Consider the following 27,167-nt stretch of genomic DNA (forward strand, 5'->3'; position numbering starts at 1 on the left):
TCCAGAAAATTCTCAACCACTCAGAGGAAGGAGATCAGCTCTTACCGAAGAATTCTGCAAATGGGTCTCTGCCTCCAAAGAATTCCCTAAAGACATCTTCAGGATTACGGAATGTGAATCCACTGCCAAAGTGGTCGTCATAATGTCCTGCACAAAGAAAATGGTTTAATTAATAAATGAAACAAAAAATACACTTTAATAACATGAACGCTTTAAATTAGTCAGATTTCACATCATACCTCTGCCTCCACCTCCAGTTAGGCCTTCTTTACCGTATCTGTTGTATAAGCTACGCTTGTTTTCTACAGACAAAAAGAGAGAGAGCGTGTTGAAGTACAGCACATGACACAAAACACACTCATTTAAAATTTAAAAAAAATAAGCATTTGTTGTCCCTGTGTGTGTGTGTGTGTGTGTGTGTGTGTGTGTGTGTGTGTGTGTGTGCGCACGCGTGTGCCCAGATGAATGTAACTTGTTAGTGATATTGGTGAAACCACAAGGGTTTGGTTACTGAAGAAACTGAACTCACTCAGTACATGATCTCCCAAAATAGTAGACATCAAATCACAAAATCAACTGAGTGACTCCATCACAATGTAACACTATAACCCGCTGTGAACACATCATTATGTAAGTCTGTCATCTAGCATTAATCCAGCAGCTGTCACACTGTAACTTCATTTGTCCCAACATTAACCCAGTCACACCGTATGACCCAACATTAACCCAGTCACACCGTATGACCCAACATTAACCCAGTCACACCGTATGACCCAACATTAACCCAGTCACACCGTATGTCCCAACATTAACCCAGTCACACCGTATGACCCAACATTAACCCAGTCACACCGTATGACCCAACATTAACCCAGTCACACCGTATGACCCAACATTAACCCAGTCACACCGTATGACCCAACATTAACCCAGTCACACCGTATGTCCCAACATTAACCCAGTCACACCGTATGACCCAACATTAACCCAGTCACACCGTATGACCCAACATTAACCCAGTCACACCGTATGACCCAACATTAACCCAATCACACCGTATGACCCAACATTAACCCAATCACACCGTAACACCGTATGACCCAACATTAACCCAATCACACTGTAACATTGTATGACCCAACATTAACCCAATCACACCGTAACATCATATGACCCAACATTAACCCAATCACACTGTAACACCGTATGACCAAACATTAACCCAATCAGACTGTAACATTGTATGACATTAAACTAATCATACCGTAACACAGTATGACCCAACATTAACCCAAACACACTGTAACACCATATGACATTAAACTAATCATACTGTAACACTGTATGAGCAGACAGTAACCTAATCACACCCAACACTTACCTAAATCACACAAACACCATATGACCCATCATTACCCCAATCACATTGTAATGACAATCTTAAAAACCTCTGATCCCAACATACAAGAAGATGAAAAATACTGCAATTTTCCTTCAAGTAGAAAATGCCACAATACTGCAGGAAGTGTTTTACGATACATGATGTCTCACAATACATTTTTTTCTAACATCTGATCAATTTTAAAAATCCTATTCAAAACTATGCATATAATTACTTGGATTCAACATTTCACACTGTGTTGCACTAAATCCAATTAAACAGAACCAATTATGTGCTCTACTTCATCAAACGAAGTTGGGAAGTGTTTTGACGTACCGACGAGATCCACGATATGCTCAGAAAAGCATGTGATGTAACTTATGATAATGGTAAATGCTGTCACAGCTCAGCTCTAATCAGATCAAACGTTGCTGAATGATCATATGACTGGTGAAGTGTACAGTAAGGACTGTGGTTTGAGAAGTGCACACAAATACGTACTGTAGCAACGTTCAGTCTCACTAGATGGTAATGAACGAAAATTAAACCAACTCAAAGTCAAGAAGTTAACAGTAGCTGCTATTTCAGTGTCAAACATGAGCCAAACACCAGGCAGTTCCTGCTGTTTACCCACAGCTGCCCCTGTGAAGGCCACGGGGTCATTCCATGACTGGCATTTGAGCGTAAAACATTCAATATTTTGTATTTGAGATTTAATTGCAAATGAAAAATGTTTTTAATTTTCAGATTAGCATTTTTAGGATTGCAAGTATTTTTACATGTCCATACAGACAGTCTTTTCAAATGTTACTGAATAAAAGTTGTATTTACATAAAGCCTTAAAACCGTGCTCCACCTTGCCTACATAATACAAAATCAATCAAGTTTAGTTTGTTTACACGCTCACCAAACAAGCTAACACAGTGCACGATTCTCACATCTTTCAATAAAAGTCAAACTATCTGTCCAACAACTGCTAAGTGTTAAACATGGTGCTAACTAGCCGGGAGGAGCTGGATGGCATTAGTTTGGCTAGCGTGACAACAGCTCTGCTCACCACAGGACACACTGGATTCTGTCTAACCAAACCCCCGACGCTAGTTTAGACGAAAATGATTCAAATCTGAGGGACAGAAGTCGAGCAGCTGGTGCTGAAGGGACAGAAAGGGAAAGCTAAACCTGCTCTGTGGTGTTTGGGTCTGTAGCCTGATCAGCTAACTTAACCTTAGCTTAGCTGATCAGGCTACAAACCCATACAGAGCCACACACCACAGCACAGGTTTGATTCTGACCAACTTAAGCTCCGCTAACACAAGTGCAGATGATGAAATCTAATGTCTGAGAGGGTAAAAGTGGAGTGGCTGAGAAAAAGCCGTTCTGTGGAGTTTGGGACTGCAGTGTTTCGGCTAAGCTAATGATAGCCTAGTTAGCGGTTGGCTAGTGTAGTGGGTAACACCTCTGCCTTCTACGCTGTAGACTGGGGTTCAATTCCCCACCTGGGTAACCACCCTAAGAGTCCTTGGGCAAGACTCCTAACACCACCTTCACCTACCTGTGTAAAATGATCACATCGGAAGTCGCTCTGGATAAGAGCGTCAGCCAAATGCCTTAAACGTAAATATAAATGGGAGCGCAGCGTCGAGTGAAAACTGAAGCTGAATGTTTTCTGTGGTTTGGAGCTCTTAGCTTTCTCTAAACTGCTATTAGACTCAGTTTTTTATGAGGTTTTCCCAGCCCTGGTTTCCTAAAAGCACCACTTACTGGTGAGCTCTCTCAACACCAATCAGTGACGCCTCAAAAACGTAACCGGGTGGTGTGCGTTTATTTGGCCGTTCAGACGTGGAATCGAAGTCGGACTCGTCAGTAAAAACTGCAACATACCTTATTACTAAATGTGTTTACACGCACGTAATAATCTAATAGCTGTAGAAAGTCAGATTGCGTCAGTAACCTGTCCCTCGCATATGGAAATGCGAGGAACAGGTTACTGAGAAATCGGATAATGGGAAAAGTCATCCGAGTCCACGAGACGGGCAGCAATCGGATTTCTGCTTTGCAACCAGCAAACAAACTCACAGAAGAAGACGTGACGCTGCACTGAGAAATCTGGTTACTGAGCTAAAATCAAGCTCTCTTTATCAGGTTTCTAGACCTCACTGCAGTCTAAGAAACCGGAGAAGGCTGTTCAAATGACCATTTAAATAATCGGACAACCGCAGAACTCCACCCAGCCCTACTATGGAGGACAAAAAACTGATTTACTGACATTAAAACACTCAAATTAGCACGTTCCTTTGGCAGCAATCTCATGGACTGAGAGAAATGAAGGCAGAAACTAGAAGGACAGAAAACCCAGACTTTAGAGCTAAAGCAGCCCTCAGTAAACATCCTGCTCTGGGTGATCAACGGACATAACCAAGGACCAACATAAGTCATCTGCTATTGCTCCAACAGAGAAGCCTGTGTGAGGATAGGTTTTCAGTCTGACTCCACAGGGGTTACTTATGACTGAGGTAGCAGCAGTGAACAGAAGACTGGAGTTCAGCTTACTGAAGTCTCAAAGGAGTAAACGTTAAAAAGAAACTGCTTTGATAGCAAAAGAGAAGTGAGGCTATTTAAAGCCTACAGCCTGGAAAAGTCCCCAGGACCTACAGCAGGCCTAGAGGTTAAAAGTCCACAGTAGCATGAATTTACAACCTTTGTCTGCCACTTTTTCTTAGGTTAAAACACAGAAACATGGTATATAACTTTCCTGGCAGCAAACGAAGCAGCAGCGTTAAGCAGCTCGACTAATAAGCAAGATACAGTTGCGCGCAAATGTCTGGCCACTGGTCAAAATACAGGTTTTTGTTGATTTTTGAAGTAAAAATGAGTTAATATGTAAAAATGTGTACATGTACATAGACTCGCTTCAATTTCTTTTCTTTAAAGTGAAGTGACACAGTAATACGCAAACATCTGAACACCCCTAAATGGTCAAATTCCACGTTTAGTTGACTCTTAAGTGTAAGTTAGTTAACACATCATCTACAGAGAACCCACTTCATATTTTAACGCACAATTACTGCATTTGCTCCGAATTGAACACGTGGCCTGTACAAAAGGTACGTTTTAAATTTGATGACCCCCAAAATACGTTCAAGTCATGATGTTTTCACTGAAAATGTGCAGAACAATGTTATATTTAAGTGTTTTTAACAAAAACAACAAAAAAAAAAGAATCAAACTTTATTCAACCATGGGTGTTCGAACTTTTGCATTTCTGTTATATGTTCATATTTTCAAGAAGAAAAAAACTGAAGTGACTCCACACGAGTCTACGTACATTATTACGCAAGTATGCACATAAAATGCTTTAGTCACTTTAGCCACTAAGTTCAGCTAACTAGCACACAAGGTGGCCAATTAGTCGAGCTGCATGCATCAGTGTGGCATAAAATGACCACAAACAATCAAATCATTTATTGTTGTCATTACGATGGTTCTAGCGGTCACAAGCTGGCGGAAAAGGAACAGTGAACTAGAACTAAAACCATGAAGTTCTGCTGGTTTCCGTTTGCGTCGCTTCTTTCTGAGCGTGCGGAGGAAAAAGAGCCCCAGTTTAAGCTGAGATAAAGTGAGAAAAGAGAGTTTAAACAGCAAAGACAAAATTCCCTGTTTGGGTAAATCTGTTATCACCCCTAACTGAGCTTAAGGGTCACACTCTACAGAAATGCCCACTTTTGTGTCTCTAGCGTTTACAGATATTAGACTTAAACATGTTACGGTTACATTTTAATTCTATTCTAAAATAAAACAAGTTATTTTAATAATTCTTTCTTGAGCCTCAATTCAGCAATATCGGTGTTTAAATCAATCATATAGAAGCGCCACAGGGGAGTTCGCCCCCACAGCCATGTTTTGACGGAAGAAAAAAATAAATAAATAAATTTTTGGCCATTTTAACTGCAATAATCCACAGATGACTATGAAATATATGATTTAAACGGCATAAAGAAAACAAAAGGCAAATAAACATCATAAAATATATAATGAAAGTTCCCAGGAGTCGCGTAACTGGTGTCACTGGTGTCACCGCATAACAGAAAGTCTCTTATTTTGAAATAAAAGTCACACCGATGACGTCGCTCAACCTCTTTTGACCTGTTTTCTGAGGATCTATGAAGAAAAGCTCATGGTGAGTCCACTGTGTTTCTCAGTTCTCAGAGATTCTCTCATTCAGCTCATGATCTCATATGAAGCTCTTAGCTGACGTCAATGGTGTGACTGACTTTATTCTGAGGTCACTGAAAAAACAGATCACAAATGGATTCAATTCCATGTTTTAGTGGATGTTCCCTGATTTACCATGATGTGGTTTGATGCTCTGAAGCCACCGTTTAGTAAAACGCATTGATCATTAAAAACGTCTCAGGTGTTTCCTTGATTATGTGGAACACCGATGACGATCAGCAACACCAGTGACTCCTATGGAGGGACAGAAGAGTGGACGCGTCTTTAGAACGACCCATAAACGATGTTTATGTAAGCGTAAAGCCACGGTCAGTCGTAATAATAACTCCTAACAGAATCTGCCCTTGATACTCGGTTGAGGGCACCCCACCTTCACACACGCTGGAGTCAACACAAAGCAATGGGTGTAGCAGTGAATCATGTTGCCTCAGATTTCACTAAAAACCAAACAGTTTCACCAAAAAAGGAGCAAATACTTTAACAGAATGTTGTTGTAATTGATTATAATCGATTCTAACATACCAACTAAAACACCACCAGACTAACGCATTACTACAGCCCTAGAAGGTAACAGCGCTGAATCAGGCCACGCTACGCTGGTCCTACTCTGTTTTCAGCGCTGGTTTCGGATTCTGCTGATGTACTACAGAGAAACGGACAAGCCGTGAGATGCGCAGGAAAAAGCGCCTCATCCATCAGGCCTGACCAGCGTCCCAGGACAGCTCTTCTATTTACAGAGCCCAGCAGCTCATTAACACAGAAAAATCACTCCTCAGGGACGCAGGCCAAGGGCTAAATCCTTAGAAGACAGTAGCTACTAAAAGAAAACAGTATTTTCTTAATGTGCGAAGGAAAAAACAAAACAGGTACTATTATTAAAAGTGGGTGTCCGTTCTATCGGGCAGCCAAATGACCCTTTCAGAAGTGCCGTCAGGAGTCCTGGGGCCGTTTTACAGAAACCTCTTTTAGTCTTAGCTTTTTCTGCAGGGTATATTTTGGTTTTTCCATTTGAATTAACATGACCCAATCGTACGGCAGCTTATTCAGTAACTGCAGGAAATTTATTTTATTCTTTTATTTTTAAGCTCCCCTCAAATGAACAGAACATGTGTTTTATGATCTCCACATATCACTACATGCTTACAATTCACTGCTGAAAGCCAAAAATCTCCACCGCTCTTTGTGTTATTTTCTAAAAGTGATGTTTCCAGAGCAGATCACTGAAGAGACGCCGTCTGTTTATAGTTTAGAGCTCAGATTTGGGGAAAAACGGGTCGACTTTCAGTAGAAAAACAAACTGAGTTCAGCTTCTTTTATTATAAGGGTTTAAAATGACATCAGAAGAGTCACAGCCTCACACGACGGCCAGCTTCTGAATGGACCTTATGGAATATGAACGTTATGAAGAACATGACCAAGTGCGCTTTGGAACCACCGGTGCTCCCGAGGAGTTGAAGAGGTTACGATTTTTCACAAATTTGTTTTACAGAAGCAAATCTGATCTTAATTTAGGAATCTCATCTTACAGCATCTTCTCTTATCTCAAGTTAAGAAACCTTAACTTACTCAATCGAAGTCGACATTCAACTGTCATGTCTGTTACTTAGCAACCGACCCTATGCACACAGCTGAAATGTAAACATGTAAACAAAATAATCAAGCTAGTTAGCCAGACAGCTAACATTACCAATATACAAAAAGGTCGAACAAAACTAAAAACTGAAAGTTAAGAATGTGTCAGCGCTTTGTGCCATTATCAGTGACGCCGCCCCCCAGTTTCAGTCTCCATTTCCCAAAAGCTTTAGCTGACAGCACTAACGTTATTCCTCCTAATAAACAGACACACGTTTAGTTCTGTCGCCTCATTATTCACCACCATCGCTGTAATATTTCATCTCAACGTTCAATATCAACGCTAACACACAAAGGAAGTAAAAGGGGCTAATGGAGATCATGTCTGCAGCGTCTGGGATTTTTTTCCAGTGCTGATAATTGTAAAGTCTTTATGTCAGTTATAGTGAACTATGCTGCCTGTCGCTGCACAAAACAATAGAAACAGACGGTTAAAACAGACGTTAGGACAGCCCTGGGCTTGTCAAAGTTAGGGTTAAACTTTTGTTCTGTAAAAATTCAGTCCTAAGATTTCAGACTGAAGGAGTTTCTGTAATGCGGCCTCTGATTTATAAAACAACAGCGAGTCAGATTGATCGAACAGAGCTACTACCAGCAGTTTAGCAATTATGCACTGAAAATAAGGAGAAGGAGAGAAACTGAAACCCCATCCAAAACAAAGCCTTAAACCCAGAACAAAGTACTAGTACATTGTTCCTCAGTTTACACGATCCTGTACTACAACCCGAGGTTGTATTAATTCCATGCACTAAAATGAGCCATAGAAGTAACCTCAGGTTATATCCTGTACCTGTTCCATCATATTCAATTCAATTCAACTCAACTCAACTATATTGTCATTATAGAACACAGGGTAGTATTTCCAGTGTAGTAATAAAAGATGCATAGTAAACAGTGCAAAGACAAAAGGCAGTAAAAGACAGACAGAATGTGCAGTCAGTAGGTACAGGCAAGGTTATAGGTGGACTGGATGTATAGACAGTTAGTGCATAATCAGATATTCAACTGTATCAGGTGTATAGACAGAAATGTGCTGGTGAATTGCAGTACAGCACAGTAAATGCAGAATATCCTGTGTAAGGAGAGTTTTTAGTGGTTTTTCTAAAGTATGGAGGCACTTAAAGTTTACTTGTTTTCTATCCAGGCCAAATCAGGCTGAGTCCAATAAATGTCTGTGTCCAATAAATAAATAAGCAAACATGCATCGCAAAAAAAAGCACACATAAGCCCAAGTGTATCTCAAGCAGCTGCCTTTTATATTGCCTCAATGGACCAACAGAACTGCCCAAAAACTGCTTGGAATTCTCTCTTTGCATTAACTTCCATTAAAATTAAAGAAGGTTTGTGGCCATTTTGGAGCTTGTTTTTTTCGTGCACAGCGCCGATATATAGAAGTGAAAAAGAGCAGAAGTTACCGTCTGAGAGAACTTCATAGGCTTCAGAGATCTCCTTAAATCTCCTCTCAGCTTCTTCTTTGTTTTCTGGGTTTTTATCTGGATGCCATTTTAAGGCCTGTTTTCTGTACCTGTAGAAAAAAAGACAAAAACCACAAACGCACATGAAGCTGCGGAACGACGATAACAGGCTGCTGAGAGAAACTGTTCCTGATCACACCACCAAAGAAACGTCACAAGTAGGCCTGTCGCGATAATTACATTATCGACTTATCGTGCGATAATTTTTTTAACCGCGATCATTTTTGCCGATGTCGATAATTGGCCATTGGGTTTCCGCGCAAATTTGTTTACATGAGAATAAACCGCAACTTCGTTAGATTTCAGAAAGTCACGCAGTGCTGCTCTCTCGCCGCCGCCGCCCCCCGAGCCGGAGAGGGGTCTTCCCGAGCCGGAGAGGGGTCTTCCCGTCAGGTGGCTATTACGGATGCCTTTGCTCGGCAGTGTAAATACAAACGCGATAGCGCAAAATGGCGCACACTCACAGACAATGTAACTCGCTATACAGCCAAAGAGATGCTGCCGTTAAATCCGGTCGAAAAGCAAACATTTATAAACTTTTTGTGAATTTGTGATTCGTATCACTGTGATTTATGGCATATATATATATGATCAGATAAGAGAGACTCCAAGTACCTTTGTGTTATGTTCAGAGTTTAAAAAAGTTGAATTAATGTAAATGTTACTTTAATATTTATGTTGTTACTTAATGTTGCAATGCCATTCTTTTGCACTTTTTGTTAAAGAGTTTATTTTGTTATAAAGGTCTGTTTAATATGTTGTGCAATTTTCTCAGAATCCACAGAGCCCAAGTGTGGTTGTGTTTTATTTGTTTTATTTATTTGGGATATTAAAATATTTTCATATTGGAAGCCAAATGTCTGTTCTTAATAATAAAAAAGTTCATTTCACGTTAAAATGGTGTAATTGTATTATTATGCTACTATATTATTATTGTGGCACATTGTCTTAAAGCTCCTTTGAGGAGCCCAGAAGCAAGAAAAAAGTCTATAATGGCACTTTAAAATGACAATATTATCGTTTATCGCAATAATTTCTGGGACAATATATCGTTCTGAAAATTCTGTTATCGTGACAGGCCTGGTCACAAGATGACAAACCATCAAAAAAAAAACTGCAAGATGACAAAATGTTTATAGGAGCATCACATTACATAAACTCATGCGCTGACAACAGAACAATGGCAGCTTCTGGCAAGCAAGCTCATCTGAGAAAACACTGGGGACAGTTAGCCTGGAAAGCCAACGCATTAACTAAGATCTGTCGTACATGTAAACACATTAAATGAAACCTGGAACACCCGATAAGAACGGAGAGAAATCTCAGCTGGCCAATAACATCAGCAGATATTAATGGTTTACAGATTTACTGTTAAACTCTTACCATTTAAGATTTACTGATAAAATCCCTTCCATGCTACACGCTGTAATGTCAGAAATCAGATCATTACAATCAGTGCATGCTGGGCAACTTGAACACATAAAAGACTGGTGGTAAAACGCATTTAAACTAAATGTAATCTTTGGCAACTGGATAGCATCTTAACACAGAGGTGAATAAGAACATACAGGAGAAAAAAAGAAAATTAAAAACCTAAATCCAGGAAAAATAAATAAATAAAAAACACACCCAACACTAAGAACACTGGTTGTTCTGTCCACAGTGATACAATACTTGTGTTTTTTAAGACCAGTTCTATGGTCTAAGACCAGGCTATGCTTTGCTAGTATCTGTTTTGCATACCATAGTTCTTTCTATAATTTGGTCGTTCTTGGCAGTTTGGCAACTCCTGCTACGGTTCTGTAGTCTTCTCTAGAGTTTAGTAGTTCAATGTATGGTCTGGCAACTCCTGCTGGGGTCTGGCAACTCCTGCTGGGGTCTGGCAACTCCTGCTATGGTTCTGTAGTCTTCTCTAGAATTTAGTAGTTCAATGTATGGTCTGGCAACTCCTGCTGGGGTCTGGCAACTCCTGCTGGGGTCTGGCAACTCCTGCTGGGGTCTGGCAACTCCTGCTGGGGTCTGGCAACTCCTGCTGGGGTCTGGCAACTCCTGCTGGGGTCTGGCAACTCCTGCTGGGGTTCTGTAGTCTTCTCTAGAGTTTAGTAGTTCATTGTATGGTCTGGCAACTCCTGCTACGGTCTGGCAACTCCTGCTACGGTCTGGCAACTCCTGCTACGGTCTGGCAACTCCTGCTAGGGTCTGGCAGTCTTATCAACAGTTTGGTAGTTTTTGGTGTGGTTTGGTAGTTCTTGGTAAGATTTGGAAATCCCTGCTATGGTTTGTTTATGGTTCTTTTCTACAGTTTGGTAGGTTGTGGTGTGTTTTGATAGTTTTTCCTGTAGTTCGGCAGTTCTTGGTATTGTTTGGTAACTCTTGCCGTGGTCTGGTAGTTCATGCTATGGTTTGGTAGTCTATATTCACAGTCTATAAACTGCTTCTTGTTAAAATGATAAAATGCCAAAATCCAAAAGACTACTGTTTTTAAATGTTTAATAACTGATGTAAATCATAACGTACAACTCTTGAGCTCCCTTCATGTTTGGTGAGCGAAGCAATTCTGTGTACGTAACAAGCACGACAACAGAAAGTAAACAAATAAAACAACAATAATAAAAAGATCTACCTTGCACGGCTACAGAACGCTCTACAGCCAGAAAAGAAATCAGAGCTGATTCAGGAAATGGACTAACATTACACTCGTTAAAAGAAACGCAGATCATGAGGAAAATATCACTTTTGTCCTTCTTAAAGGTTGCAGACAGTGCGTTTCCAGATACTTGAATCATCTGACTTTATGGAAACAACGATGTACAATATCATCCGTCATCTCGGTCCTACTTCAGCACAATAAACACATCAAAAATTGGTCTGAGATATCAAATTAAACCTGAACGTCTAAGCAATCTAAACTAATTTAACAATGAATCCTTTTAACAAACATCTGCTGATACTGATACCATTCACATCGTTGCGCAACCTTCCTTTACGCGTTTATCTGCTGCCACATTGCTTTTAAACTACTGAAAACATTTGCTTCAAAAGTCGTGAACGATGATTCCAAAGAATGTCAGAAACATCATCATCAAATAGTCCTAATTAGAACTCCTTAAAACGAAAAAGTTCATATTGGTCAGTCGTGGACGGCTTACAGAGTGTCCTTGCCTTAACCAGTGGACTCAGCACTTCTGTAGCTCCACAATCCAACGTATACAAACACCAGAGTCAGCAATGCTAAAGCAGCACGGCCTAAGGACCAAACCAAAGGCACTATAGAGGGGGGATTTACTTGTAGTCCACCTCTTCAGAGTCTATCCCTGTCCCACGTGCTTTAGCAGATCCCCCTTGTTTTCTATGTGCAAATGGAGAAAGCGTATAGAACAGGGGATTCTATAGACCCCACTTTTCCAGAGACAAAAAAAAGAGAGAAAAGAAAAAACAGACAGCGCCTCCATTGACAGGATGAATCAGGCCGAGGGACGTTTAAGTGAAAGATGCCTGAATTCTACAAAAGGTCTCCTAAACGCAGCACTTTTCCAGCGGAGGCCCACCGACGCAAGAGCGGCTGTGACGTTAATGTCGGCTCAGCCAAAAACTATTTCTGTGAAACTCTCTGACAGGAAACATTCCTGGGTGTTGAGCTCTTGATGCCGAGCAGCTAATCTGTGATAGCGGGAGAAGTTGGTCACTGCACTCCCCACCGGTGAACAGAGAGAAACTAGAGGGTGTCTGGCCATGTTGATGACCTTCTGCACCATCAGCAAGGAGAGTGAGGGGGACAAGGACAAAGAGATAGAGACGTGCACATGACCAAGGACTTCAGTTCCCTAACCAAAATCTCCTCACACGTACAAATATTAAAACCCTTCAATAAAAGAGCAGACGTCCGCGTCAGCGAGCCGACCGGGGCTCTGCGGCTACGTGGAAACGGCGCGCTTGTTTATTCAGGGTTATAATTAGTCCGTTACGTCCACGCAGTGTAAAAATAGCCGTCTGGACAGGACGAAGGCTACTCACGCTTTCTTTATGTCGTCCGGAGACGCGTCCTGCTGAACACCCAGAATCTGGTAGTAGTCCCCCATCTCTCAGTGCTGGAGCTCCTGAAGCAGGAGGAGTCAGTTCAGCACCCAGCGGCCCTGAAGAACAGAAGAACAACCCAGTCAGAGAGAGAGAGAGAGAGAGAGAGAGAGAGAGAGAGAGAGAGAGAGAGAGAGAGAGAGAGAGAGAGAGAGAGAGAGAGAGAGAAAAAATACTATGGGAAGTGTTTCACTTCAAACTGATCCCCCTAGCCCCCCATCAAAGCAAGCAATCAGACACGTAATATGCCCAATCAAAACAAGCTGTCACTGTCCATCCAAAAGTATCCAGACATCTCTTCTAATGAACTCCGCTACATTAAGGTGCACCCACTGCTGACACAGGCATTCACTTGTCCACACAGAGCTCATATAATCTCTAGAGAAAAGCACCGACCACAGAATGGGACACTGGAGCTGCCACACATGAGCCTAAGGTCACCGCGCCCAACGGCGAGATCTTTAATGAGTGCTATCTAGGGCTGAATGATCACTTGTGCTTTCTATTTGATTTGTGTAACTTCGGTAGAGCTTACATTTGTTCAGTGTCGTCACATTTTAACAGGGGACATTTCAAATGAAATCGCCATGACAGATATTTGCCCCAAATCATTCAGCCCTCCATCAGCACACCTCTGTGTGGCTTCACTCACTACGATTCGATAATGAAAGAAGTGAAAGAATAAAAGAGCAAACGAATGAAGGATGTTCACATTTTCAGTTTGATCGATTGATTGGTGCCAATAAATGAATGAGTACTTCAAAAAAACAAATACATACATAAATAAATAACGCAGTTGTTTCTGTTGAATAAGCTCCGCCCCCACATTGCCTAATTTGACTACTCAAACTAACACGACTCAGTAGCAGGACACACAAGCCACATAATCCAGAAATCCAGAAACATCTACGGTTTCACTTGTAAAGGAAAGTCATATCCAGCCTTACTGGACTGACAGAGCCTCATCTGAACGCTTGGACTGGCCAGCCGTCCGACAGCAGACGGTTTTAGAGGGAACAAAACTCACACAGTGGACAGAAATCAGATTTCAGCAGCCAGAGCTACTGCCAACAGCGGAGCTCTCTCTCCTTCTCTTCAATCGATTTCTTCACCTCCTCTCGCCCTGCCGGTCTGCTGAACGCCGTCGCGCCCTGCGGCTGAACTTCTCACTCCCTCCCCCTCTGTCTCAGCAGAGAACTACTGCACTGCTGGAGGACCTTTGGACACTGAAGCTCAGGAGAAGAGTTAAAGAGCATTCCACAGAGAGAGAGAGAGAGAGAGAGAGAGAGAGAGAGAGAGAGAGAGAGAGGTGTGTGAAAAGTAATGTTCAGTGTCAGTTTTCTTAGTGACGCTTATCACTGTGCATTCCTCTGAGCTCCTGGATGTGCTCACACACGTTCAGCAGCCGCTTAACAGCACAGCACAGAACACACACACACACACACACACACCCTCAGCAATACTAATTGTACATAAATACTATTTCCATAAGTTTTCACTCCCCCATTCAAATCATTGACTTCAGGTATTCTGGTCACTTCCATGGCCACAGGTGTATAAAGCCGAGCCCCTAGGCCTGCAGACTGCTTCTACAGACATTAGTGAAAGAATGGGTCGCTCTCAGGAGCTCAGTGAATTCCAGCGTGGTGCCGTGATCGGACGCCACCTGTGCAGCAAGTCCAGTCGTGAAATTTACTCACTACTAAATATTCCACAGTCAGCTGTCAGTGGGATTATAACAAAGTGGAAGTGACTGGGAACGACAGCAACTCAGCCACGAAGTGGTCAGCCACGTAAAATGACAGAGCGGGGTCAGCGGATGCTGAGGGGCTTAGTGCGCAGAGGTCACCAACTTTCTGCAGATTCAATCACTACAGACCTCCAAACTTCATGTGGCCTTCAGATCAGCTCAAGAACAGCGTAGAGAGCTTCATGGAATGGGTTTCCATGGCCGAGCAGCTGCATCCAAGCCTTACATCACCAAGCACAATGCAAAGCGTGGAATGCAGTGGTGTAAAGCGCCGCCACTGGACTCTAGAGCAGTGGAGACGTGTTCTCTGGAGCGACCAATCACGCTTCTCCGTCTGGGAATCTGATGGACGAGTCTGGGTTTGGCGGTTGCCAGGAGACGGTACTTGTCTGACTGCATTGTGCCAAGTGTAAAGTTTGGTGGAGGGGGGATCATGGTGTGGGGCTGTTTTTCAGGAGTTGGGCTCGGCCCCTTAGTTCCAGTGAAAGGAACTCTTAAAGCTTCAGCACCAAGAGATTTTGGACAATTTCATGCTCCCAACTTTGTGGGAACAGTTTGGGGACGGCCCCTTCCTATTCCAACATGACTGCCCACCAGTGCACAAAGCAGGTCCATAAAGACACGGATGAGCCAGTTTGGTGTGGAAGAACTTGACTGGCCTGCACAGAGTCCTGACCTCAACCCCATAGAACACCTTTGGGATGAATTAGAGCAGAGACTGTGAGCCAGACCTTCTCGCCCAACATCAGTGTCTGACCTCACAAATGCGCTTCTGGAAGAACGGTCAGAAATTCCCATAAATACTCCTAACCCTTGTGGAAAGCCTTCCGAGAAGATTTGAAGCTGTTATAGCTGCAAAGGGTGGGCAGATGTCATATTAAACCCTATGGATTAAGAATCAGATGTCACTCAAGTTCATACAAGCGAATACTTTTGGAAATATAGTGCATGTTCATATCTCTATTTATGAACCCTCTCTGGAGTCACTGAGCTAAAGCTGCAGTAGATCAGCACAAACAGATAAAGAAACCGAAGGACAAGAGCCTGAGCGAGATCCTGCACAGAGACTAGATTCCAGGCAGCAGCTTGTGCTGAACCATGAACTTCATCTAATGTAACATGACGTGTGTGGAGATATTTTCGTCTGGAAACACTAAAAAGCAAGAGCGCTACTTGTAATGTGTGTAAAGTCAGCATGCAGAGGGGTGGAAGTACGACTGCAATGTACAATACAACCAGTTTAAGCAAACACCTTTCACATGAGACTTCAAGTGAAAGAGAACCAGATGTTTGTGCTAACTAACAGATCGCGCTTACAGCTTCCAGAAACATGATAAACGCCCAGCAGACATCTCAAAGGCTAAAGGGATCGCAGAGAAGTTGCCGAACTCCGTTAAACTCTATGACCAGCCGCTATCTGTAGCGGAAAATGCTGGATTTCGCAGCCTGCTGGAGAACTTAGAGCCCAGGTATAATCTCTACCTGGTCGGTCGGTCTGTATTTGTACTCTGACAGTCAGTTGCTTGGTCTAACTGAGTGTCCTCACAGTTGGCAGCATAGTTAGAAGATATTAAAGCCATGAGCTACAGAACTGATATCTCGACCTCGGATTTGAGCCCAAAATGTTTACTTTGAAAAAGAAAATGTGGATCGGCCCACCACTATCAATAAGGTCAGAACGGCTCTTACACTCACATGCACAGCACCAAAGTGACATAATTAGATTGGTTGGAGCGCAGCGTTAGAAGCCCATCAGCTGCTTCCCTGCACTGGTATTTAACCCTGAAGACGTCGATTAATTCACCCTTTTATCTAAACAATCTTGTGATGCCTTCAAGTGATGACTTCTCACCCTCACTGTGTCAAACGCACAGACTCTATGGCCAAACATACGAAACAGTAATGGCTTCTGTTACAACAAACTTGCATCACCATGAGGAGGTTCTGAAGGAATTCAACATTTATTTATTTCTGTAGACCTACTGAACAGAAAACATAACACATGAGATTTTGTAGATTTTCTACGTGAAGATACGTTAACACATCATGTACAAAGTACATTTTTCTGCACATTTTAGTTCAATTTCTATTTTTTTGTCAAGTTTAACATAATGGAAAAAATAAATAAAATGAATCCTAACTGAAATGAATCACAGGCTGTATTATTATTATTATATTACTTTTTTTTTCCTAATATGTTAAATTCAGCAAATGAACAGTAAAAGAGCATTACAATGTGCTCTATGTTCTACATGTTAACACAACAGGCCATTTGATTAGGGGTGCCCACACTTTTGCAAGGATTATACGTCACAGAATCGCAGAGTGAGTATTTTGAGGTTTTCATGGGGGAAAAAAAATCTCTTCTAAAGAATCGTAATGAAATTGGTAAGTTAGGAGGTCTGAGATCTATCGTTTTAATTCAAACCATTTCAACAAAGCAGGAAACGGCCAAAAACGAGGAAACCATAACAGTAAGGACGAACCAAGATTTCGGCCTCTGAACATTTTTTGGTTCGGCCAAAAAAAGAACAAGGGCCATATATGCCGGCCGAAAAAAGAAAAAGATTATATTGGTTTACAAGGAAACGCTCAACATGTTATTTGAATGGTTTTTAAAATGAGCTCTCCTTTCAGACACATTCAAACAGCTTGAGCAGTAGCAGATCAACAGTGAAACACTGAGCTGCAGCTGTGCTCCACACACTCTGCAACCGAAAAGCTTTTTAATGATTTAATGAAGAACTTTAATAATAATTTTTTTTAAAAACTCTACGTTAGATCCTGCTGGTGTGGGTTCACATCCTTTTCTTCTCATCTACAAACACTAAAATGAATGGAGCCTCCTGCTGGAGAAACTTCACACTACTAAGATTAAGATTAAGAGTAAGAGACCCTTATTAGTCCCACAACGGGGAAATTTCACCTCCGCATTTAACCCATCCGTGAAGTGAAACACCACATACACACTAGTGAGTGGAGGACACACACACTAGGGGGCAGTGAGCACACTTTCCCAGAGCGGTGGGCAGCCCAATCCGCAGCCCCCGGGGAGCAGTTGGGGGTTAATTGTCTTGCTCAAGGACACCTCAGTCATGGACTGTCGGCTCTGGGGATCGAACCGCCGACCTTCCGGTCACGAGGCTGGATCCCTAACCTCCAGCCCACGACTGTCCCCAGAGGCAAGCTCAAATGCCAAGTCCAAGAGCTTCACATGATGAAGGGGTTTCTGATGTTATAGCACAGGTAGTCTGGAATTCAGCTTTACATTCCTTAGGAAAACATATTTACATTCCATTTTCATATTTTTACAACATTTACTAATTAATATTAGTTAACAGATGGTATGAATCAGTCATCTAGTTCTCTTGCCAACATGACGATGATAAAAGCAGTGTTTGAATGAATTTAACTGAATTTAAGCATAAATAACATGGCAAATTAGTGTGTCCTGAATTTTAGTTTCAGTCAGGAATGGCCATTCCGTGGCATCATTAACTGATACAGTCAATAGACTAAAGTCAGCTCCCTGACTATAAATCATCAAATCTCTGTTAAACGGCACTTTATGGAGGCAAACCTCTTATCAAAGAGGGGACCGATGCACTGAGGTGTTTCGTTGCCAGTTGTGGCGTTCCGGCGCTCCGGCTGGCTCCTGTTCGTTTGCTATTTTTATCTACTTCGCCTTTGTGGGCAAATGAGGACGTGATCACACTCCTCCATCCATCTGACCTACCAACTGACCTACACCGAATAACCGCTCTCGCTTTCCGAGATCCCTCTCAGTGATATTCTCACTCTGCAGTAACAGTGGGCTGCTCCTATTTACTCCATTTCTTCACCACTAATTTCCCTTTTTTCCACACCTCCATCTGGAATTTAAGCACAAAGACTGACACAAGCCAGCATCACAGGTTACAGCTCAGGTAAAGCGCATGACAGTAAGACTATCTGACCTTTAGTGAACACTTCTACTGATTACCGGCTGTTATTTACTTCTACATTCCACTTCTTCTCAGTCTCAATTATTCTTCCTTCCTACACCCTCCCAGTTGTAAAGTCTCACAGCTTAACATGTTAGGGCTTAATTTACTCATTAAGGCTGGTCAGACAGGCCAAGAAAGGTCATGAGGAGTTGTCAGCTGATAACCAGAGAGGAATCAATTCTCAGACCTTGTGAGAGCTCCTCTAAGCAGCTGGCTGATGTTTCCTGATGCCTACACTGAAGGAGAAGTCTATAAAAAGCTAGCAAAGCTCCCAGCTCGGAATTTTCTCTGAAGTCATCAAAAAAATTGGCAGAATAAAAGGAACTGAGGATGAGACCCGAGACCAAGATGAGACCTGGAAGGCCAAGACAACTCGGACAGAACTGCTTTTACGCTGGCCAGAAGGCAAAGTAAAACCCCCACAAGACACCGAAAGGACCTGCAGGAAGGTTTAGCTGAAGGGGTGGTGCGCTGTTCTACTGTGCAGCACTGCCTGCACAAATAAAAGTGTTACTGCAGTGCTGAGAATGACCCACCACCCAAACAGTACCTGCTCTGTGAGGGTCCATGGGGGTCCTGACCACTGAAGAGCAGGGTAACAGAGTATCAGAGAAACAGATGGACTACAGTCTGTAGCTGTAGAACTACAGAGGGGAACTATACAGTAAGTGGAGCTGATAAGATGGACAGTGAGGGTAGAAACGAGGAGGTGGTCAGAACGTTACGCCTGGTGTATATAATACTATGAACTCTTAGTCTGCATGTCTCCACCATAACAACTTGCACAACGTGTTCACTGTACTTTTAAAAATAATTCTATTCCATGACGCTTCTCTGGCTTCACATGCGCTCTGTGTGTCAAGGGCAACGATGTTAAGCTTTCAGCCTCGTCCAGCGCGTGACAGCACGTGTGGTTCTACTGCAGCTCCTCTCACCAATTGATCTGCCTTCTGATAGGAACAGATGTGGGTCAATCAATCCCACATTCCCCTACTCAAAAGTCAGACATGGCTGTAAAAACTCACAGGAACACCACTATCCAACAAACCCACCACTTCAACCTCCCTGATCCTCCATCTCTCCCTCTCTCCTCTCATTCCTGCCTTTTCTCCACAGTGGCTCTGACCGTGCTGCAGCTCTGTGAAGGCGAACACCAGATGCTACAGTCCCGGTCAGCGGACATCATTCTGGACTATTGGCAAGCACTCAGGAGGCCAAATCAGGCCACAGCCTGACATGGTTTAGAATGAACATGTCTCGCCCCTGTGAAATATCGCTGTCCATCCTGCATCACTTCCAAAAAAGGAGAAGAAATATTCCGATGGTTCAGTTCAGCTCCTACTGTAAGAGCTTTTGGGTACTGCAAAAATACATAAATGAATAAATAACCAGCGGGAAACGGTCTTCAAACCTTTTGCCCCTTAAAGGGAAATTCCACTGGTTTGTTTACATTTCTCAGTGTCAGAGATGCAAACAGAGTCATTCAGAGTGGTTTGGAGTGAGATGGTTGATTGTAGAGGGTCATTTCTTCGCAGTGGTGGTGATAGGAACCAGGGGTCGCCATTGTGGGCCAATTCTGGCATGCGTGTTGTGGGCCTAGTCGTGACAGATTTGGGGCGCATTCGTTCGTTTCGAAGTTCTACTCATTATACAGTGTGTGGGCCAGATCTGGGCCAGAAGAACCCAGAAGAACCTGAAGAAGGATTTGGTGCCGCTGCAGTTCTATATGCAATTTTGTTATTTCTGTTCTAGTTCAAGTCATTTTTAAAACCAGACATTTTATTTAATTTCATTGATCTAAAAGAACCAGTGAACCTGCATGTGTCCAAGTTTTTATATTTAACGTCGATGGTAAAACGGTGATGAATCTGAAAAACTAAGCTTTCCATGGAAACTATTTTGCTGTACAACTCCTCCCTACCATGAATAGATATTTTAAATATCTTCTAATACGTTTAAGTGTCTCAGGCATCGGGCAGCGTATCAATGTAATGATTTTCTTTGAGGGAGCTTTTAGAGGCATAAACCTCTTCAGATGTCGGGTTCCCATCACCGCCACTGTAAAGAGTCTCTACAATGAACCGTTTCTCACCAAACCACCAAACCAAATGTCCCATTATTTTCTTCCAGTTAAAAAGAGAAGCTCTATGACGATGATGGTGAGAATTATAACGCAGCTACACTTCAATAATGATCTCCCTCACTTACACAAGCCGACCCAGTAATAACTAGAAGTAAGCAGGTCGATTCACTAAGACGACTTGACACGTTTGACCTTCTCTTCGGTTTCTACTCTTCTTATATCTTTTAAGTTTCTTTCTCTGTTTTGTAAACCTACACATCTCTTACTCTGCCCAAAGACACAAAGAGCAGCTCTGTTTTTCAGGGTATGAAGTTGAAACTACTAAAGTAGGAGGTGTTGCATTCAGGTATGTATAACTCACATTCTCATACATGTGATTCATAAAAAAACCTTTACACTTCATAAGCATGTGTTTATATCACTGCTGTCAAAAGAAAACCTCCATGAGTGGTCACTTTACAGGAGAAGGACAAAAAAACCTACTTTACTTTTAATGCAAGTCAATGGAACCAGAATTTTTTTCAGTCTTTCTGGGTCGTTTCTTTTAGTCCACTCATCATGAAATTTACACACAATGTAAAGGTAAACAAATATTTTCAAATTATGTGAAACACTGGAAAAGACCAAAACTGAAGATACAAGGTTCGGATCCGACAACAGCAATATTACATATATATATATATATATATATATATATATATATATATATATATATATATATATATAGACTCAGCTTTTTCTTTATCAAACTACTGTATTTCTTTTTAATGTGAAATGCATGTAAAATCATACACATACTCTTTAACTGTTCATTTACAGACGTACAACAAAAATTCACAAAATGATGACCTTTATTTCAAGGTCGTGTGTGTCTATCTTAACGGTCGTTACTGTTATCATCATGGTAAAATACTGTACGTCAGCCTAACTAGTGGCACTGTTCAGACTGCTGTACTACAGAAAAAGCAGCATTTACAGGACATTAAATGACTAATTTGGCAGATTTTTACACCTCACTGAAAAAACACACTTCTACTATTAATTAACATCACTGCCGTTACAACTTCTGACCTCTATGACTCCTCACTTTCATGGCCGATGACGTCGCAATACAGGTCACTGAGAATATCGCGTAGTTTATCTGGAATACTTGTTGAAATACTTCCTCAGGTAATAATACCAGTGTGACACAAAGCAGATAACGCAACGTACAAACAGTGCAAACCGCAAAACCACCGACGCTACGCCACCCACTCGGGCATTTTAACAAAAGGCAGCCAAATGAAAAGCCGACTTCATCACTCTAGATCTAGACTCAGCGTTTAATAATACTCTGCCAGAAAGCTTTATATCTATAAATCTATATATCTTTACATTTTTATCGCATTTTTCAGTCCAGTTTAACTGGACTAACTGCAGAAGTGTGTCGGATTCAGAAAGCCTTTTTTTTAGATGAGGGAGTTCTCATCTTTATATGTCGTTTATTCAATTATGTTGCGCCTTCTGAGCCTCGGCTCCTCTCACTAGCGACGTTTACCTGCAGCCTAACAGTCCGTTAATAATCCGACTAATAGCTCAATCGGAATAGAATACGTCCATGTAGACACCTCAATCAGAATAGTCTAGTCCGATTGAGTCCATTCGGAATACAATTTCTATCCGACTGAAGGAGGTGGGTAAACTTCCAAATAATCCATTAAATAGAAGAATAATATCCGTGTAAACGCCTGTATCCGATTACATTCCCTATCGGAAAGTTTAAGTCCGTTCTGCATGTGCGTCGCATCACAGTGAGAGTTTATACCGTTCAACACGGCGGAGCAGAAACTGGTCTGCAGAGGAGACGAAGTTCATGATCTGATCTTTAAAAGACGGCGGTGGGACGGACGTCCAGCTTATGCGTCTCAGAGCACGACGTCTTCCTCTCGGCCTTCTTTAATAAGGACACGTGAAGGACGTTTTCCTGAGTCTGACGTCATTTTAAAGCAGTTAAAAACACAATCACTGCTCACTGCTGCTCATCTCACTCTGGACTCATGTGATGTTCGCTGTCATGGTAACGTTTACTTGAAGCGCTGCTCCACACATGAGCATCATTTTGCACGGATTACTTGTAGCGAGCAGGTAAACGAAGATTTAACTGATTGTTCAATAGAGTGAGAATAAACACCTCAGTCTGAATCTCTAACTGTGTTCAATCGGATTGGCCAAAATCTTTGCATGTAAACACAGCTAGTGTTTCTTCCTCTTTGAGACTCATTGAGGCATTTTAAACACTTTTTTTACACAAATAAAATTAAACAGAACTGCTACGACTTTTCAGAAGCAACGACAAAAGCCATGGGAGTCGATTAGAACTGACCCGGTAGGGACCCAGTAAGGGAGCCACTTGTTGGTGGAGTGCAGATCTTTTTCTTTCATTTATTGACCTTGAGTTGTAAAAGGCTGCTTGTGTGTCAATTTACTTGCATTTAAGCTGAAGCCTTAAGGCCAACGCCACTAGCGAAAACTGCATGTTCAGTTAGGTGTTCTAATTTTGACGTCCCACTTCCTTCGCTTTCCTGTCCCAGTTACCGTGGCTACCTTTCCGGTTCATTACAGAGGTAAACACATGCTTCCGAGAGAGCATTCCAGAAAACAGCCTTCATTTCTGTAGGTAAGAGACAATGAGCTCATATCAGTAAACTTTTCTAAATACGTCAACCCATATTTTTTTAATTTAGACCCGTGTATGTGATGTCGGGCTGCCACCTGATCCAAGATTCCCCTGGACTGTCTAGCATTAGGTTGCCTGTACAGGGAAAAACTGAATTCCAAACGCCCAGGAATCCAATCGCTTTAATATGTTAGTCTTTCTAACGCTTCCTTTCACACAGTCCAAGCATTTGTGTACAAAGTATGGGCCTGACTTGCTCAGACTAGAGCTGGACAATACTGTAAGATCGCGATACTTCAGGAAGTTTAAGATCCATCACGATATGGTGAATATCGCTGTTCTGGGAAGAAAACCTTGTATCTCAGTTTTTGACATAATATGAAAATACCCGTTACCCTTTACACTGTGCGTGAATTTCACAATGAATGGGTAAAAAGAAACGGCCCAAAATGACATGGAAAAATGTCTGGTTCCATTGACTTACATTAAAAGTAGAACAAGTTTTTTCCTTCTGCTGTAAAATTACCGTTTTGGAGATACAAGATACGGAGATTCTTCTGACAGCAGCGATATATACGTGTACATCATTCATAGATATATTTATAATTGTGTATATATTATTCATATAGTTATATATTTCATACATATGTCGTATTTATGCCCAATATTGCACATTTGCACTGTCCGTTTTGCACTATTACTACTATTTGCACTTCTGGTAGAGGTTAACAGCATTGTGTTGCCTTGTACTTGAACTGAGCAATGCCAAAGTTGAACCCATCCATCCACCCATCCATCCACCCAACCATCCACCCAACCATCCACCCAACCATCCACCCAACCATCCACCCAACAATCCACCCATCCAACACTTCAGTCACTGCACTAGATCCAATTAAACAGCACCAGTGATGCTCTTTTTAATCAAACGTGCAGTTGGGAAGTGATTTTAATTACTGACGATATCTACAATATACTCAGACAAGCATATCGTCACATATTAAAACGTAATTAATTACAATAACGATAAATATCGCCACATTGCCCAGTACTAGTTTAGACTGACCTCAGTGTAGGGACAGTTATTTGGGAGCTCTGTTGGTGAGATGGTTAGGTTCTAGACTTCAATGCCATACCTGAGGAATTTAGGTTCTGGAACTGACCATCTACCACAGACCAAATCACCAAATCAGCCAGAAACAAAACAATAACAATTACAGTCAAGACACTGAGTGAGTGTCCAGGACTTTCCCTGACAACAAGAGGACAGTGGGCCACCGTTGGCCTGCTGATGGCAAAGCTGGCGGCCCACCGGTGTTTAAGCAGTGTTCAAAAACATTCCACTTCTCATCGCTCTCAGTCTCATTTACCTATTTTTCCTCCCTTCCTTCCTTCAATTACACTTAATAACCTAGGCTAATAAATCATTTTAATCCAGCACAGTGTCGGCAACATTTTCTCTAAAATCTTCTTATATTAAACCTAGTCGTTATTTTTTTCCTCAGTTGTTTGTAATATCGGTCTTAACATACTTTCCAAAATAAAAGTCTCTGTGCATTTAAAATCTGATTCAGGAGTTTAAAAACTAGTTAGAGCTTGTTTGAAGGACAGTAATCCTGGTGGTCCGAAGACGGACCAGCAGTGGTGAACAGTCAAAGGGGTGCCGACCTTATCAAGCCAGCAGACCGATATATCCTTGCTATCTGGGTAAACAGGCCTGCCCTGCTGATAAAGGACTAAAAATTAGGGTTAAAACCTAAAAGTTTTGCTTTTTAATGGGAATTGGCTTAAGGGTTTCCGAAAGAGACCACTGGTTTTCTATAGAATACTTTCAGATTTCATTAGGAAACCATCAAATGCATTTAGAAATCAGCCAGTGCTCACCAGTTAAACCACTGGGTCCCTTTACGCTGCAATATTTACCCATCAAAAAGGCCAAAAACACATTACAAAACCATTAGGAACCAACTGAGACAATGGGCATTTTCCAGCATGATTAAGTGGCAAACATGATAAACAACCAACTAAGATAAAAGCCAAAATAAGCTCACGTTGGTGGTCTACGAGTGCCGATCACAAAACACCTCAGAAGAACAAGCTCACTGCCAAACAACAGACCATTAGGACCAGGATTAAAACCTGACGGTGCTTCTTTCTAATGGGAATTGGTAGGAAACCACTAGCTTCCTGGAGGACATCTCAGCAGGAAAGCATCAAATGCCTCTGGAATGAGTCCAAAAACACCTGCTGAACCATTAGAACCCTTCATAGTGTCACTATCAGACACCCCAAGGACGACACTGATTTCTATGAAGTTCTTCAGCAGGGACGAAGACTTGCTATGTCAAAGAGGAGCAACAACTGAGGTTCTAGAAAGTTCTGTGGGGGGTTTAAGAGGAACTTGTCAACACTTCCCCCATTGGAAGCTTGACCAATTGCAAGAAATTCGCTAGAACGTCGTTCCACAGAAGGTTCTAGAAGGAAGAGCTCTACACAGACCAAGCCACACGCTGCTACGAGTAACCTTAGACTGCCGGAAGTGACAACCTATACCTAGAAACCACAGGAAGAAAGGCGGAAGGAAAGCAAGTCTGAGGAGAGTGTCTGAAAGAGAGATAAATGGGCTGTAGAACAAACCTACACAGCGCCGCTCGGTACGAACGTAGCGTAAAGCTGGAGTCAGTGTCCTGGTCAAATTTTCCCGTTCCACCTTAAACAGTGCAGCGGTGCCATTCTGCCGGCAGGTGCTAGAATGGAACTGCTGCACCATTTAAGGTGGAACGGGAAAATTCGACCAGGAAGCTGACTTCAACGAAGCTACGTCTGGTACATTAACCAGTTCACCCTCCCTCTCTCTCTCTGTCTGTGTGTGTCTCTCTCTGTCTGTCTGCCTGTCTGTGTGTGTCTCTCTCTGTCTGTCTGCCTGCCTGTCTGTGTGTGTCTCTCTCTGTCTGTCTGCCTGTCTGTGTGTGTCTCTCTCTGTCTGTCTGCCTGTCTGTGTGTGTCTCTCTCTGTCTGTCTGCCTGTCTGTGTGTGTCTCTCTCTGTCTGTCTGCTTGTCTGTGTGTGTCTCTCTCTGTCTGTCTGCCTGTCTGTATCTCTCTCTCTCTCTCTCTCTCTGTCTCTGTTCTCTCTGTCTGTGTCTCTCTCTCTACAAGGAGACACAGCAGCACAGGTGATGACCACTAAGGATGCCAGTGTAAACAGCGCCATGAACAAACACCCAACAACCAAAACCCAGAGATGCTGTCTGTCCGGGTGCCTTCTCCCCTTCTCCCCCTTTCCCTTCTTCCCTTCTCCCCTTCTCTCCTTTCTCCCCCTCTTCCCGGAGTAATTCCACCAGTGCCGCGGGGATTCCTCTCCTTCAGGGTCTCACCTGGGCCCACCTGGGCTGACCAGCTCTTGTCGTCCCTGAAGAACAAACTGAACACAGCAGTGAAGCCACGACCCGCTGCCTTTCTCTGCCTCCCGCTGCCTCGCTGCCTCGCTGCCTCTCCGTCTCTCTCTGAGGTCGAGGAGAAAGTCACCGCTATCTGAACCTGCAACAATACGGACCCCGCGCATGCGCACTGCGCCCCACTGCAGCAGCACCTCCGCCGCCTTTCGCGCACATTCCTCCGTCTCGTCACTTCCGGAGGGCCGGCCCGGGGAGGCGGCCGGACAGCACGTGCTGCCTTAACGGCACGTGGGCAGAGCTCTTTAATAAATTAGCTCTTATTCTTATTCTTATTATTATTATTATTATTGTTATTATTATTATTATTATTATTATTATTTGCTATTATTATTATTAGCTCTTATTATTATTAGCTCTCATTATTATTAGCTCTCATTATTATTAGCTCTCATTATTATTAGCTCTGATTATTATTAGCTCTGATTATTATTAGCTCTCATT

General features: G+C 42.4%; 1 protein-coding gene across 3 annotated transcripts in view; it reads right to left on the reverse strand.

Annotated features, from left to right (window-relative positions):
• Positions 1-26,885, reverse strand: part of dnajb6b (DnaJ heat shock protein family (Hsp40) member B6b) — a 75,449-nt gene extending 48,564 nt beyond the window's left edge. Inside the window, exons 1-5 of one of the 3 annotated variants that reach the window (XM_017686302.2) lie at positions 26,646-26,885; positions 12,736-12,854; positions 8,662-8,771; positions 240-302; positions 46-147 (exon numbers count right to left, since the gene is read on the reverse strand). In XM_017686302.2, the coding sequence (XP_017541791.1) occupies positions 46-147; positions 240-302; positions 8,662-8,771; positions 12,736-12,800 (340 nt within the window). In that variant the 5' untranslated portion in view covers positions 12,801-12,854; positions 26,646-26,885. Of the gene's footprint in view, positions 1-45; positions 148-239; positions 303-8,661; positions 8,772-12,735; positions 12,855-13,822; positions 14,018-26,645 lie in introns of those variants that run through there. The other 2 variants (XM_017686303.2, XM_037531466.1) reach the window with 2 other exon arrangements.
• Positions 26,886-27,167: the final 282 nt, after the last annotated feature.

This window comes from Pygocentrus nattereri, chromosome 2 (genome assembly GCF_015220715.1).
Source record: "Pygocentrus nattereri isolate fPygNat1 chromosome 2, fPygNat1.pri, whole genome shotgun sequence".
In the NCBI taxonomy this organism is placed as follows: domain Eukaryota; kingdom Metazoa; phylum Chordata; class Actinopteri; order Characiformes; family Serrasalmidae; genus Pygocentrus; species Pygocentrus nattereri.